The 20,672-nt window shown below is 41.5% G+C and overlaps 2 protein-coding genes across 4 annotated transcripts; both read right to left on the bottom strand.

The window, feature by feature from the left end:
* Nucleotides 1–367: 367 nt before the first annotated feature.
* On the bottom strand, nucleotides 368–20,645 carry ccdc65 (coiled-coil domain containing 65). Of its 3 annotated transcripts, none has more exons than XM_008104017.3 (10): nucleotides 20,507–20,645; nucleotides 11,507–11,656; nucleotides 9,643–9,782; nucleotides 7,293–7,460; nucleotides 6,685–6,854; nucleotides 6,450–6,588; nucleotides 4,357–4,554; nucleotides 2,411–2,629; nucleotides 1,746–1,898; nucleotides 368–1,017 (listed from the first exon to the last, which is right to left on the bottom strand). In XM_008104017.3, exons 3-10 carry the CDS (start codon nucleotides 9,772–9,774, stop codon nucleotides 703–705), a joined length of 1,494 nt encoding a protein of 497 aa, XP_008102224.1. In that variant the 5' UTR covers nucleotides 9,775–9,782; nucleotides 11,507–11,656; nucleotides 20,507–20,645; the 3' UTR covers nucleotides 368–702. The 3 variants fall into 3 exon arrangements, with proteins under 3 accessions (XP_008102224.1, XP_062826984.1, XP_003217001.1); XM_062970914.1 differs by lacking the exon at nucleotides 20,507–20,645 and adding an exon at nucleotides 16,063–17,194; XM_003216953.4 differs by lacking the exon at nucleotides 20,507–20,645 and adding an exon at nucleotides 14,034–14,258.
* On the bottom strand, nucleotides 17,324–20,645 carry mettl18 (methyltransferase 18, RPL3 N3(tau)-histidine). Its single transcript, XM_008104016.3, has 2 exons — nucleotides 20,507–20,645; nucleotides 17,324–18,334 (listed from the first exon to the last, which is right to left on the bottom strand). Exon 2 carries the CDS (start codon nucleotides 18,315–18,317, stop codon nucleotides 17,379–17,381), a length of 939 nt encoding a protein of 312 aa, XP_008102223.3. The 5' UTR covers nucleotides 18,318–18,334; nucleotides 20,507–20,645; the 3' UTR covers nucleotides 17,324–17,378.
* Nucleotides 20,646–20,672: the final 27 nt, after the last annotated feature.

The following is a 20,672-nucleotide window of genomic DNA, read 5'->3' as shown; positions in this document are numbered from 1 at the left end:
AGCATTGGTACTTATCCCCATCAAATGACCCATGACCTGATAGCCTAAAAGCTGTCCTAAACATATATGAGCAATTGAGCATATATGGTGTTTGTGGTACAGATACATCCTTGGTATAAGGGCTATTGATACATCTTTGGAATAGGGGCTATATAGTGTGCTCAGTAATTGATACAACACACATCTTAGGAGACTTCCAAGACAGTCCTTTGGCAATTCACTGTAACCTTTGTCCTCCAGGTCTGCCTTTACTTTGAGTCTGAACTTGTATACCTTTCTGCTTTGAACAATCCAAGGAAATAATAAATAGAAATATAAAAAGGTGGGAAAGGAAAGTGGCTGTGAAAACATCAAAATCACAAACATATCGAAACCAAGCTTTCTTTTACTTCTCTTTTTGAGCCACAGCAGCCATCCCACAAAGTACTACTTATGTGTTACTGAAATAGGAGTGAGGGTTATTCAGCATGTGGACACACCACAGTCCAAGTCCCCAGTATATGGAGTTTGGGGTTTGCTTACAAAAGGGAGAAAAGACAGATTTCAGCTCAGTTTAACTCTTTAATGGCAGCTTGCTGTGGGAACATCCTTCCTCCAAAGGTCCTAGTACAGACCTCTAGCTGAGAGAGCTTGGCTCTTCTTTATGCCCAAAGGTTGGCCAATGAAGTAGAGAGACACATTCTGGAATCATCATGTGCTTGCTCAGAGGATACGCTTGACTTCATGTGCTGCCTCAACAACATTATAGATAGGCCGCTTGACCCGGTCATCTCTGACAGACAAAGGTTGTTTAGGAGATGGCATAACAGCTGTCTGGTTAACAATCATCAAAGGATTGATCTGGCTTAGAACTTCATCATTAACAGAGATGCCATCCAGATACTGCTTGAGTAGATGCCTCAGTTTAAGATTGTCCTGAAGCAGTGCTTCCTTGGTCCGCTCCAATGACAGCTGCTCCAACCTCACCTTGTTGTATCTTTGCCAGAAACGCTCCAATCCCACATAGTCCTGCATCATCTGTAAAAGAGAGAACATGCAGATACAAGGCCAAGTTGCCCTTGTGCTGTAGTGGACGGGCATGGCTTTACCCATAAAGGGATACCTGATAGTGATATTATGTGAAGGACACAGCTGCTGAGCTGTTTTTATATCAAGAGATACCTGTTGTGACAACCTCTGGATATTTACAAAGTTGTCCTATAGCAGGATGGAAACAACGTGTCACAAACCACCAATTTGGGGGGTTATTTTTGGATAGAGGGGGTAAGCAGAAAGTATTCTGGGAAAGAACCAGACAATAAAATAAAGCAAACATCACAGGGCCAAACTAGATATGATGTCAATCACTTCACTTGAGGTTCGTTGCCCTTTACCATTAACGGGATGCATAGGCAGCCTGGGGTCTCATGTAGATTGTAATTGTTATGTGTTGAGGGAAAAGTTATTTTTGCTCCCCTATTAGATCTCAATGAAAATTCCTCTCATTAGCTTCTGCTAGTCTCAGGAAAGAAGTCTACATTGGTGTCTATATAATTTTGCCTCAAGCCAAGATCTCAATAGGCATACCATCCTACCTGGGTGAGAACAGTATTAAATGCCAACCTGACAAAGCCCTGGGGATATGGAATAATATTGATGTTCCAAAGGAGATTAATCAAGCAATGAACCAACAGAACATTAGTCTCTTTGTCAGCAAAGCAGCCAGATGCATGCACCCCATCCATTTGCACATCCAGGCTATTCACCTCTGCCAGTGGTTCAACAGGTTTTTCCATGATGATCTTATCCGCAGTTCTCTGCTCATCCCAGCTAAGAGAGCTTGCATAAAATGGCAGCACCTTCTCCTCCTCAGACTCCAATCGGCGACACATTTCAGCCAGGCGCAGAATCAGCTCTCCCTGTTGGGACAGGAAGCAACCACTGGATAGAGTATGTTTTCTTCTAGGTTTGGCACTGATTTTGTTTGCCAAGGTGATAAGTATACTGTGTGCATCCAGTATGGTTCTAAATTGGAAACTGAAGGCAAAGCTTAGGAATGTCTAACAGATATGTCAACACTTACCAGGAACTACAGTTTCCAGCACTCTTTAGGCCCTTTTGCTTTTTACATGTATTCTCTACATACTCAGGGCCATCTCTCCAACCTCCCAGGAAGAGAAGGCTCAGGCAGGATCATGTGGGGCCAGAGAGAAGGTGGAAATCACACCGGAAAGACAGTCTCCACTAATACTAGCATGTCTGCAGCCAACTATTTTTAGACACTAAAACTGTGTCAACACAATTCCAATCCCTCTTCCTTATAATTCTAGGAGTTTCCTCAGCTCCAGATATCACAGAAAACTAGGCTTATACTACTTTCAACCATATTTGTATGTCTATGTATCTGGAGGTGTCCCCTAGTCAGTATTACCTTCTCTACCACACGTTGCAGCGTTTTGAGAGTCCCAGTGCTCTCCCTGGTAAGCTTTGCCAGATTGTTGCGGGCTTTGGCTCTGGCCCGGTTCATCTGGCACTTGAGCTTCTGAAGCTGTTTCAGCACCAACTCCTTCTCGTCACGAACGCGCCGATTTTGCTCCTCGCTTTCCCGTGCATGAAGGGCAATCTTGTTCCTCAGACTGATTATGAGGTCCTGGCAACAACAGGCAATACTGATAACTTAGATGATATTTCCAGATCATAGGATATTCTCCATAGAAGGGTTTCTTAAATCTTTTCCAGTCACCACCCATTTCTATGCACGAAATTTTTACATGAACCCAGGTGTACAAATATATAGAAAAAGGTATAAAAACCAAACATTTACTGATAACAAATCGGCATTTGTAAGGCTTGCTAAACAGTCTGATTTTCCTTTTTACAAAGTATATCTGAAACATTTGCTGCACCTTGTTGCTAACAGATTCATGTAAATATCTAAAACAGCCACAGAAGACATTTACCTTTGCTAGTTTTTTCTGGACCCCAACAGGGAGCTCAAGGGAACTCTATTTGGGGTTGGAACCTACAGTTTTAAGAAGCAGTGGATTATAAGAGTTGTATTAAGAGAAATCAGCACAGCTTTGGGTGGAGAAGAAGGAGAGAGACAAAGAGCCTGAGGCTTTTCTTAAAGTCTAGAGTGCACATCTGATTACGTTTCCACAAACTCTAGTCACTCCCACCTGCGACATCCCATTTATCAGGTGATGGCCCTCTACCTCAAGCCCCTTCCACACTGCCCTATATCCCAGGATCTGATCCCAGATTATTTTCTTATCCCTGATTATCTGGCAATATAGATTCATATAATCCAGTTCAAAGCAAATAATCTGGGATCAGATCCTGGGATAAAGGGCAGTGCAGATCCAGCCATTGAAGGGGCCTAAAAAGGGGAGAGGCATCATCGCGCATTTTTGTCACTATTATATCTACTTTGATCCAGCCCTACCCAGAACTGCCTCTCATTAGCAAGTTGCCTCCAACTCATTTTCTCTCAAGGGAATATGGCCTTGCGTCCTATCTGGGATCTACCTGCTACCCATGCAGGGACTCTAATACAGTGGGTGAAGTGCAATCATAAGGCCACAAACAACCACCCCATGCTGTTCATATGGTCTGAAACTCCATACATTCCCTAAACTGGAGCCTGAAAAAATGAATTTCCTTTCCTGGAAGCTTTCATGTGCAGCAATACATATTTTCAAAAGGTTCCAGAGCAACTCAGCACAATTTGAACTTTATTCAAGCCAGAAGATATGTTCTCCAACCCTTGATCTTGTCTTTATTTTCTGGCATTCTTTGTAATTCATAAACCCCCTCCCTAAGGTTTGCAGAGACAGAAAGCTAACAGCTGGACCCCCTGCAACTGCCAACTCTGCACCAGTTCATATACACAAATCCTTCAGGTAGGAAGTTTGTCTGCAGCCACACCAGTTCCTGTAATCAAGAGCAGGCTTTTTCACAATGTTACCATGCTAATAGCCATGGATATAGCCCTCGGGTTTGCAACAAACGGATGAGTAATGAATGACACTGTGGATCAAATTGAAATCCCATTTGCTGGTGGGTGTCATTGTATGTGGACCAAAGTATGGCTAAAGAAAAGCCACAGATTAGCTATTCAGGTAGTGAATTGTAGAGGGTATGTATGACAGAGATGTTCATCTGGCACTTGAGCTTCTGAAGCTGTTTCAGCTGAGATGTGGCTCAGCTAAGGCCCTGGAAGAATCCGTTCATGCTATGATTATGGAGGAACATAGTTGTGTTGCAGAGGTGATCCAGCAGTGCCGCAGGCACTAGGAAAAAACCATACTTATGAGTTTCAGCAGCGCTTTGCACTCGTGCTATCTAAGAAGGATACAACTGGAAGGAGACACCTACCTGCATCTTCTGCAGCTTCCTCATCTGCATCTCAATTTCCTTGGTGCTCCTCTCATCTTTGAGTTTGAGAGCTTCAAAGGCAATCTTACGGTCCTCTGTGGCCTCTGTATAGTTACGCAAGGCTTGCTGGAAGCGTTTCCACAGCTCTTCCACTCTACCCTCTAATTGCACACGCAGGTAATGCTTCTCCTCCAAGTTCTGGGGGAAAGCAAACAGACATCAGTCCCACATGGGTGCCCCCCATCCCACCCCACCCCCATTTGCTCTACAATCATCTGATTAAGTGTCTCCTTTTAGTGTAGGTAAGCCTGACCTGGTGATCCTAGTTAAGCAACACTTTCAAACACACAGTAAGACAATAAAACCAACTGGTTTTTGTTTTTAGCATGAACTACAAGTAATCCTGTAGCCTGGAAATAAGTTCAATTACAGTCTTGGTATCCTAGCTGCCAAGATCTGTCTCACAGCTATATTTGGGATCTTGCAGTTGAATTAACATTTTGAGGAACATAGTCAACACTGCAACATGATTCTTTTGCTCTTCTTCCCAGTAATGTGTAACATTACATCATACATAATGCAACATCATCAATTTTGGTACCTCCAGGTACATTCCCACTCTACTTAAGCCCAGATGGATCTTTGTAGCCTATCAGTGCTCAGAGGAAATGGGATTATCTAGTGTAGTGGTTCTCAACCTGTGGGTCCCCAGATGTTTTGGCCTCCAACTCCCAGAAATCCTATCAGCTGGTAAACTGGCTGGGATTTCTGAGAGGTGTAGGCCAAAACATCCGGGGACCCACAGGTTGAGAACCACTGATCTAGTGAGCTCCTCACCCTTCTTCCCATAGTATTAAACACCAAGGGATGAAACAGGAAAGAGCTGCACCAACTCACCGGATGACCAGTGTAAATGGACTAGCTGAGACTTATGCCATGCTAGGTGGCTAAGAGTATCATGGCCATACATCTCAGTAATGTTAGACATATCATGCACATAGAACATATACTTTCCTGAGAAAAATCTCAGTTTGAGTAAACCTATGGTGGGTATCTTTATATACCCTGTTTCCCCTAAAATAAGACACCCCCAGAAAATAAGACCTAGTAGAGGTTTTGCTGGATTGCTAAATATAAGGCCTCCCAAAAGTAAGACCTAGCAAAGGTTTTGTTTCGACGCATGCCCACTGAACAGAACACCAGAGCATGCAGGATCGGTAAATGTACCTTCCATAGAGTGTTGTACATGGAAATATTGGTAGTAACAAGAAATTCTTGATAAGATTCAGTTTGTCTGGTTATGCTGGTTTGTGGTGACAACTACTGTACAGTATATAATAAATGTTCTTTTTTTTTGTTCAACAATAAATGTGAATTCTTTTTCATGGAAAAATAAGACATCCCCTGAAAATAAGACCTAGAGCATCTTTGGGAGCAAAAATTAATATAAGACACTGTCTTATTTTCGGGGAAACACGATAGCTCCTCAGTTGCAATTTGTCTGGTTTAATTAGTATATACTGACACATTAATCTGTGTCATATATTAACTGCTACTTGAAAAGACGCAAATGAAAAAAAAAAGGAAGAACATCAATAATTACACTGGCCAAAACACATTTTGGTGCCTCAGATGTTAGGTCAGTTTCTGGTTCTAGTTGACCTGCTGATGTAGTCTAGCCAATGCAGTTTTCTGAGTCAGCAGCCCACATAACGTAAAAACCAAGAGACCAAAAATGTTTTTGGTTAGACTGTGTTATCTAATAATTAGGTGCCGATTTACATATGAAATAACTGATAGAAATAATATAGCCAATAAACTGTATCAGACTAAGGACCCTTCTACACTGTCCTTCTATTCCAGGATCTGATCCCAAGTTATCTGTTTTGAACTGGATTATATGAGTCTCCACTGCCAGATAATATAGGATAATCAGATAATCTGGGATCAGATCCTGGGATATAAGGACAGTGTAGAAGGGGCCTAAGACATACATGCAAACACTTAGGTGAAGATTATTTCTGTCCCAATATAATTCCCTCAACCACCCAGTTCATTAGGCACAGTGTTGCGTCCTACATCTCAACTCCCACCTTGTTCTTCACATCATCTCTTATACTCTGGAAATCTAGCCTGGCCTCATATTCACTGTCAGCAAAATTTTGTTCCATAGCCATCAGCACATCTTGAATGTAGCGGGTCTCCAGATCGTGATGCCCTATGATCATCTTCCTGAAAGAAAGGGAAAGAATCTCATGAATCCACTCCAGGCCACCCAATTCAATTTTCACAGTAACTGAACTGTCATGTTTCCATCCTCTCTCCTACCTCTCTGTGTCAAACTCCTTCTGCAGGGCTCGTAACTCAGTCTCGTAATCGTCTTCTAAGTATCCCAGGCGGCATCGCTGCAGCTGTAGTAGCCGGTCAATGTTGTGCAGGTGGCTGCGTAGGGCATGCGCATATTGAGCTTCTGCTTCAGCAAGGTCCTTAGCAAGGGACTGGAAGGATAGAGTTGGATCATTTCACTAGCCCTGGAAAACCACCTATAAGCCAAACTGTTTTAAAATGTTTGCTTTCATGTTGCTTACTGCTGATTCTACTCTGTGTCTTTTCCTGTTAACTATGTAACAAAAGTTAACAAAAATTAAATGGAAATTGCTCATATTTGTGTGCCTTTATGGCTGCCTTAATCATGATTTTACTGCAACATGGAATCTGCAATTCCTCTTCACTGCAGCCTTTCACTGAGATCATAATTACACAAGATTTTTCAGAGAAGCAGATATTCTATATGTTCACTAAGGTCATTACGGTATCCTTATACTTTGCCTTTGCACTTACCTCTTGAGGGAAACCAAAATAGTTTAAATAAATACATATTGCAAAAATACACAATAATTGGGGGATAACTGTTTCCTTCAGGGGTTGTGGCTCACCTTAATGACATTGTCTTTGCAGTCTACCACACGTTCAAAGGTCTGGCTGAGAATCTCAATGTCTTTGCGTAGCTCCCTGGCTTTGACTTCGCGGAGGACCGTGCGCCACTGCAGGTTGATCTTGTGCATGTTCACAGTACTGTTATGCTCCTCCTTGGCCAGTTTGTCCTACATGGCAGAGCACAACATTGAACCAAACAAAGTGCAAACACCACAAGATAATGCATCAACTCAAGTACAAGAGCAGTGATGGAGCAGTAACAGAGCAATAAATACAGCCAACGGAGGATTAAAATGTTTTCATCTTCTTAGCTAAAGCATATATGCAAAGAAAAGCAGAATTGAACTAGAATCAAGATGACCCAGACAGAAGCCTTCTGTAGTCTTGCAATAGTTCTTATAGTGAATAGAAGTGCCATACACTTAGGCACTTAGGTGATCACGTGGATTGAAACATCACTCCTCACAAGGCTACACAGATGTACTCTTAAATTGGAGAGGACAATTGTTATTATAATCCATAAGCCTTTACTATTGGCTACATTAGCTGAAGATAATGGGAGCTGCAACTCAACATCTAGAGGCCAACACATTCACCAGCCCTATTTCAAAACTGACATCAGGAAATAATTCCTAACTCAAAAACAATCTGAACCAAGTCAATGAAAGAAATAGTTGGAAGAAATCATGGAACATTTTAGGAAGTGTTTGTGAAGATGCTATACAAATGTTCTATTCATCATCTAGGAATGCCTGCCTCCGACCAGGCAATGTTTCTCTAGTATGTGTCCTTCAAGTGGGTTGGGTTCTGTATCTTATCACGTAATCCTCACAATCAGTGCTGCTTGGTAGTAACAGGGATGGTAATCTAAAAGGGCTAGACTAGGCTGAGGTGGTACTCTAATTCCACAGTTAACTCAAATATTCAAAATAATTTTTGAATTTTCCAATTCCCACAACTGAAATTTATTCAAGAGACTATCTGGCAGAAACATCTGGCTAAAACACAAGAGATCGTATAAAGAGTACAGTGACACACAGCCTGGGCTTTTGATGCTGAACTGAAAGTTATAATTCATCACAGCCATTTATGGAAACAGGGTCATTGCTCTATCCCTGTCATCTCTAGGGTGAAAATCCTATCAGCCCGACATCAGAAAGTAGAGTGGCAATCAGTTCAATTGCATCTTGACTTATGAAAATCCCATGAACTTCATAAGGTTTTCTTAGGCAAATACTCAGAGGTGGTTTTGCCCATTTCTTCCTCTGATATATTGCCTCCAGCATGTGGTATTCATTGGTCATATCACATCCAAGTACTAACTAAAATACTAACCAGAACTCACCCTACTTAGCTTCTAAAATCAGATGGGATCTGGTAGCTTTAGGCTACACAAAATGTAATATTATCTTTGAACTGGAATCCTTCTGGACAATGAGTTGTCAACCTGTGGGTCCCCAGGTGTTTTGGCTTACAAATACCAGAACTCCCAGCCAATTTACCAGCTGTTAGGATTTCTTGGAGTTGAAGACCAAAACATCTAAGGACCCACAGGTTGAGAGCCACTGAGTTAGACAATTATGGGGCACATTCCACTCCCCACTGCAATATATAATGTAAAGCAGGAATATAAAAGTTATGGTTCCCTAAATGGGTTGCCTACAATTCTCATGACTCCCTCATCATGGCCAATAGCAAAAGATTGTGGGAACTATATTCCAAAACACCTGGAGGGTACAGCAGCATTCCTGCTCTATGGCCTGTTGCCATTCTTAGAAGAACTTGTTGCCACTGGAAGCCATTCAATTACTCCACTGTATCTGCCAGTATATTTCCTACATTTGTTTTGTATTAATGATTACAGAAGTGAAACATTTCAGACAGTTTTTTCAAAGCCTAAGGGTGCTTCCATATGACAAATTTATACTGCAATTACTCTGGCTCATTCAGAGTTTTAGTGGGGTGGAAGAGGTCCAGACAACTGCATGTTCCATTTGTAATCCTTCTATTTCTTCTCTCTTATAAGCAATTAAATAGAGCATTAACGAAGACATGAAAGGGTTGCACAATGCTTTTCAACTTGGAAGCACTCTATGACTCTCCTCATTTGCTTACTTTCTCAAACAATTCCCATGAAAAAGAAACACACCTCTGCCATATTGGTTTTTAATTGTCAGTAAGCCTACATATCTAAGTATAATCTTTCCCATATTTAAAAATACTCTATAGATCTGCAGTATAATTCTTATTGCTGTGACTCCCTTCTCTACAGAACAGCAGGCTCCACGGATTTTATCTCCTTCTTCTGTTTTGCCCTGTGTTCCTTAAGTCCAGCCAAACAAATGATACCTTTAGGAACTGAGCCAGCATGTCCTCTTTCTTCTTGATCATTTCCTCCTCGGCCAGTTGCCTCTGTTGCATCATAAGTAAACGTTCTTCTTCGGTCAGTGGCGTTCGCCTGCGTCCCTTCTTCTTTGGCATTGTTGCACCTAGGAAGGCGGAGATGGCTATGATAATGAGGAACTCTTTAAGTCAACAATATTAAATATATATTTGATCTCAAGTATTCTTTGCAAATCTCGTGTTCTCTGTAGAGTTCTACTCCCAACACGTCTAGAGGCCAGAAAGTTGGGGAAGCTGATCTAGAACATTGCTTCTAAAACTGTGGGTCCCAACCCCAAATGGGCCCCAGTTAGCTCAATGTCGAGGTCCTGAAAAATTTGGCAACAGTAAAAGGTTTCTGAACATCAGTCACCTGATAGGTATACTAGACATTTACACAAATCTGTTGTGCTGTGTTTACAATAGGATCTGCAGAAGATACTTCCACTGTACTTCACAAAAAGGAAAATCAACCTATTCAGCAAGTCTTGCAAACACTGGTTTGCTATCACTAAATATTTTTATTTTTATACATATCTTATATACCTATATACTCAGGGTTATATAAAAAAATCTTGGGCCAAAAGGGGAAAAGTTTAAAAAGTCCTGATCTAAACTAATAGGATACATCTCTGACTTTTTAGCCATACTCCTATTTATTTACATACAGTGATATGGCTAGATCAGGGGTGGGTACTGTTGGACTGCATTTCTCACAATCTCTCAGCATTAGCTCATGGGAGTTACAGTTCAGTACATGGAAGTTACATGGCCCTCATCCCTATTATGAGTGTGTTTGTGCTTTCAAGTTGCCTGTTGAATTATGGCAAATTCATGAATTTTCTGGGATTTTCTTAGGCAAGAAATATTCAGACGTGGTTTGTCAATTCCTTTCTCTGAAATATAGTACCTGGTATCTGTTGCCAGTCGCCCATCCAAGTATTAACCAGCGCGAACCCTGCTTAGCATCCAATATCATATTGGATCTGGTACCTTTAAGAGTATAGTAGAGTCTCACTTATCCAAGCTAAACGGGCCGGCAGAACCTTGGATAAGCGAATATCTTGGATAATAAGGAGGGATTAAGGAAAAGCCTATTAACCATCAAATTAGGTTATGATTTTACAAATTAAGCACCAAAACATCATGTTATACAACAAATCTGACAGAAAAAGTAGTTCAATACGCAGTAATGTTATGTTGTAATTACTGTATTTACAAATTTAGCACCAAACTATCACAATATATTGAAAACATTGACTACAAATATGCATTGGACAATCCAGAACCTTTGATAAGCGAGTCTTGGACAAGTGAGACTCTACTGTTTTTAACCCCCTCCCTCCACACTATAGACTCCTTTAATACATACCCTGCATTTTTAATGTATAACTCCAGCCAAAAAATATATTTTAAGCTTTGGATAACATAGGGAAGGGTTAACACTCCTGTGGTGTTTGTTGTGCTGTCTGTGCCCCTGTTCAGAAGATTTCACCTCACTTTCACCTCACTTTCTGTCTCAGTGATAATTGGATTTTGAAAAAAATGGCTTTCTGTACTTCCTGTTGTCTCACCCCCATTCTTAAGTAGGAGCCGTTTGTAAGCTAGATGTTTGTAACTCAGGGACTACCTGTAGTTCCCTCCAACCTTTTATCCTTAAAATGATCCTATGAGTAATATTAGCAAGCATAGTCATTTTAGTCTGGAATATTAGTCTCTGAGGTGCAAAAAAGATTCTGGTTAAGACAAAGAAATATTGATTAGCTCAGGATTGGGACTTTAACCTGGAAATCTCATGACCTTCTTTTCAATTCCCTTCCCTCACTTTTACCTTTTACTGCAGTTCTTAAACCTTATTTCTCCCTGAAACCAGGATCAGCTGGCACACTCGCCTTGATGGTTCTTCTCCCACAACAGCAGTATAGGCCCAAAACCATGCAAGGACCCTTTTGAAGAGACACGCACTACCCAGGAACACCAGCTGGAAGAGAAGAGACAAAGAACGGATGAACTTCCAATGTCAAATGGTCAGCATCAACTGACACATATTACGGTAGTTTGGTTGGTTAAATCTTTGTTTTCTTCTCCCCTTAATGTGATGTCCCAAATCTTGTTCATGGAATGAGATTGTACTACTTTTGAAAGCAATGTAGAGAGTAGAAATTAACGAAAGAGGGTTTCCTTACACATGTGCTTTCTTGCCAGCTACCCATTTTAAAGTTGATTTTTAAGTGGCATGCAGCTGCTCAAGGCAGAGAGCCACAATTTATTTATTTTTTTAAAGGGGGGGGGGGTCGTTTACTTCTTTCTTAGGTGCTAGAAACAATATAATACGAAAGCTGGCTGGCACAACCTGAGGATCACAACCAGATACAGCGAAGACATCTTCCCTTGCGCTTTGCTACTTTGCTGCTGAATATGCATGCCTGGTGTGGAACACATCTCACCATGTTAAAACAGTGGATGTGGCTCTTAATGAGACAGGCCGCATTACCACAGGATGTCTACGTCCCACATCACTGGAGAAATTATACTATTTAGCCGGTATTGCACCACCTGACATCCACCGGGAATTAGCAGCCAATAATGAAAGAACCAAGGCAGTGACATCCCCTGTTCAGATATCAGCCAGCACGCCAATGCCTTAAATCAAGAAACAGTTTTCTAAGATCTACAGAGATACTCGCAGGAACACCTCAGCAAGCGAAAGTCCAAAAGTGGCAGGCTAAAACCCGGAACCTCAAGCCATGGCTGATACTGAATGAGAGACTCCCTCCTGGGCACACAGAAGATGGGGCAATTTGGTAGGTGTTGAACAGATTGCACTCTGGCACCATGAGATGCAGAGCCAACTTTAAGAAATGGGGCCACAAAGTGGAGTCCATGACATGCAAGTGTGGAGAAGAGTAAACCACAGACCACCTATTACAATGCAGCCTGAGCCCTGCCACATGCACAATGGAGGACTTCTTATAGCAACACGAGAGGCACCAAGTGGTCAGCTACTGGTCAGAGGACCAGTATAATGCCAAGTTTTAAACTTTGTTTTTAAAATACATTACAACTGCACCCTTGGTTTGCTTCTGACACGATAAATAAATAGCCATGAGTTTATTGCTCTATTAAGAATTCTTCAAGGAGTTGAAGCTCAAAAGCCATTCAATGCTAATCAAGGTGACAATCGCAACATTCACACTTGCTTCCAACAGCAGATAGTTCTTTTTTCCACCCTGGACATTCCAGAGAGATATAAACCCCACTTGAGCAGTTTCCAGCAGACCACACAACCTTTGAGGATGCCTGCTATAGATGTGGGCTAAACATCAGGAGAGAATGCTTCTGGTACATGGCCATACAGCCCGGAATACTCACAGCAACCTACTTCATGGAACCTTTCCCCCCATCTAGCTCACATTCTTCATGCCACTTTTGTTTGCCTGATTACCCTGAAACATTATTTCTCAAATTCTTTGCCATGGCAGAATTGCAAATATATTAGGGGAAATAATTTTGCATCCAAATTAAATATAACTCTGACCCCTGGTGGTGGCGCAGTGTGTTAAAGCGCTGAACTGCTGAACTTGCAGACCGAAAGGTCCCAGGTTCAAATCCCAGGAGCGGAATGAGCATCCGCTGTTAGCCCCAGCTCCTGCCAACCTAGCAGTTCGAAAACATGCCAATGTGAGTAGATCAATAGGTACCGCTCCGGCAGGAAGGTAACGGCGCTCCATGCAGTCATGGCGGCCACATGACCTTGGAGGTGTCTACGGACAACGCTGGCTCTTCGGCTTAGAAATGGAGATGAGCACCAACCCCCAGAGTTGGTCACGACTGGACTTAACGTCAGGGGAAAACCTTTACCTTACCTGATAGAGATAGGGTGCATCTAATACTGCAGAATGAATGTAGTTTGACCCCACTTAATCTGCTTGGGCTCAGTCCTATGGAGTTGTAGTTTGATAAGGCTTTTAGCCTTCTCTGTGGAGGAGAGCTGGCACCACACCAAACTACAATTGCCAGGATCCCCCAACAATGAACCATGGCAATTACAAGTGGTATCAAACTGCACTTTTCGCTTCGCCTCTTTCTCCCTCCCTGATGGGTACAATGGGGTGCAAACGACTTCTGAACTCTGGATTTGCACCTAGGAAGGTAAACAAAGGCTAAAAGGGGAAGGTGGGAGGCATGGAGGGAGGAACTGGGTTCTTTTGCAAGCAACTGGGACAACAAGAGATGGACTGGGACAGTTAGCGGCTAAGAAGCAGGCTGATACAGAGGGATTACCTGCCCAGAAAGAGGGAGTAGGCCCCTATGTGATCGCACCCCCGCCCCCTTCAAGCCCCCCACCAGAGCCCTACCTGCCTCTTCCCTGCTTTGCTGCAGGCGAGTCTGCCCTGTCGCCTAGCAACAGCCACTTCCCGGCCAGACCGCTACGGAGTGCGGGCGCCCTCTTGAGGCCTTCCCTGGAACAGCCGCCGCGCATTTGTTGTTTGGCTGGATCATCCCTGCAATAACATGCAGTGTGTAGACAGGCATGGGAAAATCATGGCCTTCCAGGTGTTTTGGACTTCAACTCCCACCATTCCTAACAGCCGGTAGGCTGTTAGGAATGGTGGGAGTTGAAGTCCAAAACACCTGGAGGGCCAAAGTTTGCCCAAGCCTGGTGTAAACCCGTATTATGCAGTTTACGTCATTATATGGGCCTACAATAGCCGTACCGTGTAATTTCAGACTACATTATAGGTCCAGCCAAAAAGACAAACCTTGCAGGATTAGAAAAATGAGATTGGGAAAGGCATACATTGTTAGGGAATTCTCCCAAAACAGCAGAACATCCATAAATACAAACGGGATACTTAACTGAGCAGTCAGCTCACATCAAGCAGAAAGATGAAGTGTTGTGTGGCTGCAAAAGAATTTTGAGCTTAGCAAACAAGTATGCAGAGTTCAATCTTTACATTTACCAAAAAGGAGCCTCCAATGGCATAGAGGATTAAAGCCTTGTAACTTGAAGGTTGGGTTGCTGACCTGAATGCTACCAGGTTCGAATCCCACCCGGGGAGAGTGCGGATGAGCTCCCTCTATCAGCTCCAGCTCCATGTGGGGACATGAGAGAAGCCTCCCACAAGGATAGTAAAAACATCAAAGCATCCGAGCGTCCCCTGGGCAACGTCCTTGCAGACAGCCAATTCTCTCACACCAGAAGCAACTCGGGTTGCTCCAGACACGAAAAAAAAAGTTACCAAAAAGGTTTGAACTACATTCCTTGATAGGAAATAATTGAGTCTAAGCTTCTTTCTTGACTCCATTACTTCTATGTTCCAAAACAAGAGGAAAAACCTCCAAACACTACATTTTTTCAAGCACACACAGAGAGGTCTGAATGCAAAGATGGAAAAGCAAAAATCTTAAACAAAGGCATGCAACCTGAAGAGAGTATCTATTTTACACCACCTATCAAGGATGAGAGCAGAGAGATTTCCTCAGCCTATTCTAAAGCTAACTTCCTCATTGAGGACTACAGACTTGGGCAGTGTGAGGTTGACTTCCAACATAAATAACCACAGCTTCATAATTTGGATGATAACCACTCTTTTTAACCACCTTTTCTTATAAGAACTACAAGGTCAGGACAAAGATTGTAACTACCACCACCAAGGCCCCATCAACACTGCCATATAGTGCAGTTTGGAACTGCATTATATAGTCAGTGTAAACTCATATAATGCCAGTCAACACAGTCAAACTGAATCACATGAGTCTACACTGAATGCAGTTTCAAATTGCATCATATGGCAGTGTAGATGGTGCCCATGGTTTTACTGTCTGAATTGATGATTGTTTCCTTGCGATTTTAATATTTGGTTGTACTACTTAATCTTTAGATAGAAAGGCAGGGTTTGGAACTGGTATTTTTGCCCAGATATCAATATAACCAGAAAATTGGCTATGGGAGGCATCCTCAGAAGTATAGATGTGGGTGAAACATCAGGAGATAATGCTTCCAGAACATGGCCATACAGCCCAAAAAACTCACAGCAGGCCAGTGATTCTGGCTATGAAAGCCACACATAACTGGAAAAGTGTAGAAAACAGATCTTTGAAATTGGGATAAGGGAGGCAGTGAAGTTCACCATAACATTATTACGTTGCTTTAAATAAACTCTGCCAAATAGCTGATTTATTTTGAAGATCACTTATATAAAGATTCCTGAAATGTAAAAGCTGGGCTTAATATGCAAATATCTCAGAGAAGGAAAAATAAAGTATAAGTCCCACAGGACTGAGCCATGGCAGTTGAACTGGTGTCACAATGCATTAATGGAACAGTGTAGAATAGATGATACCCTCAGTCGTCTACCCCACTCAATGAAAAACATCAAATACCTATTTCATCATAGGAGTCTAGAAGCAGTTTGAACAACAGATTTACAGGCCATATCATTGGTGATTCCTCACAGCCGAGTGTGATTATCTTCCAGAAGTAGAGTCTTGGTGGTGGTTCTGTAGGTGGCTGTAGAGACCTGTTCTGGATCCACATGTTCTTCTGTTATGAGGACATTAATTTCAAGGTGGAAGGCAGTCCCGGTCAGGGTTGGCTAGACACGCCTTCCTCTTGACACGTTTTTCCTTTCGTGACTCTTTGAATTCCACAGGACTGTGGGTCACAGCTGACCTCGTTAGAAGCGCTTGAGGGCCAGGATTTCCCAATTCTCGGTGTCTATGCCAGTTTTTACGTTTAGCTTTAAGCCCATCTTTACATCTCTTTTCTTGTCCACCAACATTCGGTTTTCCGTTTTTGAATCGAGAGTAGAGTAACTGCTGTGGGAGACAGTGATCGGGAATTCGGACAATATGGCCAGCTTAGCAGAGTTGATGGTGGAGGATCATTGTTTCAGTGATGGTGGTCTTTGCTTGTTCCAGAACTCTGGCATTTGTCCACCTATCTTAAGAAATTTTCAGGATTTTTTGGAGGCAACGCTGGTGGAATTGTTCCAGAAGTTGAGAGTCATGTCTGTAGACAGTCCATGTTTCACAGGCTTAGGCGGTGTTCTATTCTGTCTCGATGCAGACTTTTGTGCAGGATTGGGTTTCTTTTTCTTGGAAGACACTTGTGGATTTTGATGCTATAAAGTAACATATAATGAAAAACAACATACACAACAAAATAATTAACCTAACAATACAGAAAAACAAATAACACGACTTTCAGCTTTTCAGCTAGTTGTTATCATTGCTCACTTGTCTTGCTTCCTCTAATTCTACAGTATAATTGTATAGTTTCTGCTTTAGAATTTTTAGATGAGATGTTCCTATGCCAATAGAAATAGCCAAAAAAGGTGTGCAAAATACACCAGTAATAATTGAAGGAAACAAGCAAATAATGTTTGTAGGACTGGGTTCTAAAGATTGTGTACATTAAGATTGTAATATATCCAGAGGTAAGACATAACCTCTACCAAATAAATCAAACTTGTACAAAAAAAAAATCAAGTGTATAGTCAGAATTCCCTCAAAATGTAGGCTTTTTGAGAATTTGTGGGTTTTCGGATAAGTGCTCTTAAAGTACTAAAGAAGGATTGACAGTACAATAAAGGAATCAGGCATGAAAAGTACAATTAGGAACAAAGAAGAAAAGGACCCTTGGTTTCCAAATTTAAACAGGAAAGTGTCTTTATTAATGTACAAAGTCAAAAAGCATGTCACAGGGAATTCTTAAAGACCATTTCAATAATGAAACGCTTTAACCCTTTGTCAAAAACTTTAAGAACTCGGGATTTGAAAACATTTTTCTCTTCAATGAATTTTGTAAAAAGGAGAATGCCACCTCCGCACCCAAAGTAGTGTGCTTTACTGGCCAAATAAACACAGCCGTTGATGCCCAATAAATCTGCAAGTGTGTCGTGCAAAGCCTCGTAGTAATCGGGGTTGTAAACAGTTTCTGAAGTCAGAATCACATCATATTTTGAGAAAGGCTTCTTGCTATTTAAAAGAAGCTTGCGGAATGCTGACCATTCCCCAGAAAACAATTTGCACTTAGAGAGTAAGTCTAGGTCAAAATCTTTCCCCCCAGAGTGTTTTACAGGAAGTTCACCATTTCCTTCAACATCATCATTCTCATGAGCACAGTTAACCAAAATATTAGGCAAGGTTATTTCTTCAATCACTGAGCTGTTATAGTCCTGAAAGTGGACTTCTCCAGCATTTCTTTTTAATGCAGTGATTCCCAAAAGACCAGCCCCACAGCCAAGATCCAGAACAGATTTGTTTCCAAACTGAATTTCAGCTTCAGACAAATAATTCAGGAGATCAAAGGTGCATTCCCAAATCTTCAGGCCTCCCTCGTAGACACCAGGGATCAGGTCAGAATGGGAAGAAATGGGATCTGGGACTGCTGTTTCCACCACTGAAATCTGCACTGCTGGCAGGGTTTCCACAATTTTATTTTCTAACACTTGGCTGACATCTGAAGGAATAGTGTGCTCCTTGGCAGAAGCAGGGTTGGCAGGCGTCTTCGGCAAAGCTTCCTCCTTCCTTTCACTCAGAGCAGGACAGTCTGTTGGGTTTGCAGTGTTTTCAGATATTAGGTTTTCCTCTGAAGAAACCTCTTTACTTATGGAGAAGTTGAACTGGAATTCCATTTTCTTCGGAAGCAGACCTGGAAAAAATAACATGCGACCAAAGTAGAAGCATACGCTAAAGGAAGTACTAAATACTGATTTTTTTTTTGTAAGCATTTGTTATGTTATCTATCCTCTCATAGGTCCTAGTATTCATGCAAGGCAATTTAGGCTTCTCAGCTGTCAGACTGACATCCCTGGTTACCTCTTTGAACTGTTAGGAACAAAGACATGTCAAAGCACAAAATACATAGCAGATCTTCAGAAGTGTTTTAATTGCTCAAAAGACCTCTACTCTCCCATAAAATATATTGCTTTCAAATCATGCTCTTAGAGACCAAAAAATAAGTAATCTTCATTAAAAGTTAACACAGTTGATTTACTTACAAACTTCATGTATTTAGCATTTCTTATTGGTTTTGTGTTAACCGAATTATACAGACTTCAAACTGTATTATACTGTACTATAGTTCTGCTGCAAACAGATTCATATATTAATTAAACATCTCACTTCAGCATACTGACTATACTCCTGCTTTAACTGACATCAAACCTCAACCGACATCAAATTCAAACTGTTTCAAACCTCAGCTGACTTCTAACTGACTTAACTGACTCCAACCTCAACTGACTTCTGATTCAAACGCATTCTAAAACGGAATCTCACTCTGAACATTTTAAGATCTGGGTCACATGGCCTACAGTCCCTCCCACAACCTCTAACAACATAGAGCTAAGGGAAAAACTGCACACCAACATATACATACAATATAGTCAGCAATCTTAATTATACACATAACAAATAACTAGTATAGGAGGCTTGTGGAAGGTTGCTATTTCCAACTGCCCTTCTTAACCGATCAAGCCAACCACTAGGCCCATCTTGATACATTGGTCTTGAAAAATTTCTCTTGGTATCTGTCCTGAGAGGTAAAATGTATTTTGTCTTAAATTGCTCCATTTGTTTGGTTTAGCTTTTCTCTGTCATCTCTTTGCTTAAAATGTCTGTTATTATCCCTTTGTTGGGCAATCAATCATCTCTTTGGGTTGCTGTGAGTTCTCCTGGCCGTATGGCCACTTTCGAGAAGCCTCTGGAGGCTTTTAAGCAGAGGCTGGATGGCCATCTGTCGGGGGTGCTTTGAATGCGATTTCCTGCTTCTTAGCAGGGGGTTGGACTAGATGGCCCATGTGGTCTCTTCCAACTCTACTATTCTATGATTCTATGATTCTATGATTCTCTCTTGACGTTTCACCCACATCTATGGCAGGCATCCTCTGAGGTTGTGAGGTCTATTGGAATCTAGGCAAATGGGGTTTATATATCTGTGGAAAGTCCAGGGTGGGAGAAAGAACTCTTGTCTTCCTGAGGCAGGTGTGAATGTTGCAATTGGCCAGCTTTATTAGCATTGAATAGCCTGGCAGCTTCAAAGCCTGGCTGCTTCCTGCCTGGGGGAATCCTTTGCTGAGAGGCATTAACTGGCCCTGACTGTAAAAACATTATGTACAAAATCACACCTAGCTGTGTGTACAAGGAGTATGTATAACGCAGGAATCCTTTTCAAGTCCCACCTTACCTAGATACCTCACGATAGACACACAAAGCAATGCAAATACATGCAAATAATACATAAAATAATAAAAATAATAAGAATACAGTAGAGTCTCACTTATCCAAAATTCTGGATTATCCAACACAGTCTGCCTCCTGCCCGGATCCACAGCTGTTTCTCTAGGCAGCAAGGACCGAACTTTTTAGGCTTTAACTTCCCACAATATTGTTACTGTATGTTCATTTTATGCAATTCTATCTTTATTTGTAGTCAATTTTCTGTAGCCAATGTTTTTGTAATCAATGTTTTCAATACATTGCAATGTTTTGCTGATAAATTTGTAAATACAGTAATTACTACATAACGTTACCATGTATTGAACTGCTTTTTCTGTCGATTTGTTGTAGAACATAATATTTTGGTGCTTAATTTGTAAAATCATAACGTTTAATAGGCTTTTCTTTAATCCCTCCTTATTATCCAACGTTCTGCTGGCCCGTTTATGTTGGATAAGTGAGACTCTACTGTATATATAATTCATAATTCGTATAACATAACAACGAAATTCCCAATCAAAAAACTTCCTGAAATAAAGTGCATTTAACTTGTAATAAAAGTCGTAAGTAAACATTCCCCCAACCCACTGAATGAGCAAGATACCTCATTCCTGAAGTACAACCAGAATCCGATTTATTAATTTCTCTCCTTCCCGGCAGCTCTGCTTGCGTGAGATTAATATGACATGACACTCCACTTCCTCATCCACCGTTTTCGCTCCACCACATTAGCTAACTTCCGCAATGGCTAAAAGGATAAAAGAAAACCA

The sequence above is a fragment of the Anolis carolinensis genome, chromosome 2, assembly GCF_035594765.1.
Source record: "Anolis carolinensis isolate JA03-04 chromosome 2, rAnoCar3.1.pri, whole genome shotgun sequence".
Classification (NCBI taxonomy): domain Eukaryota; kingdom Metazoa; phylum Chordata; class Lepidosauria; order Squamata; family Dactyloidae; genus Anolis; species Anolis carolinensis.
Note: the sequence above shows the minus strand (reverse complement) of the source record. Positions and strands in the feature narration are given on the sequence as shown.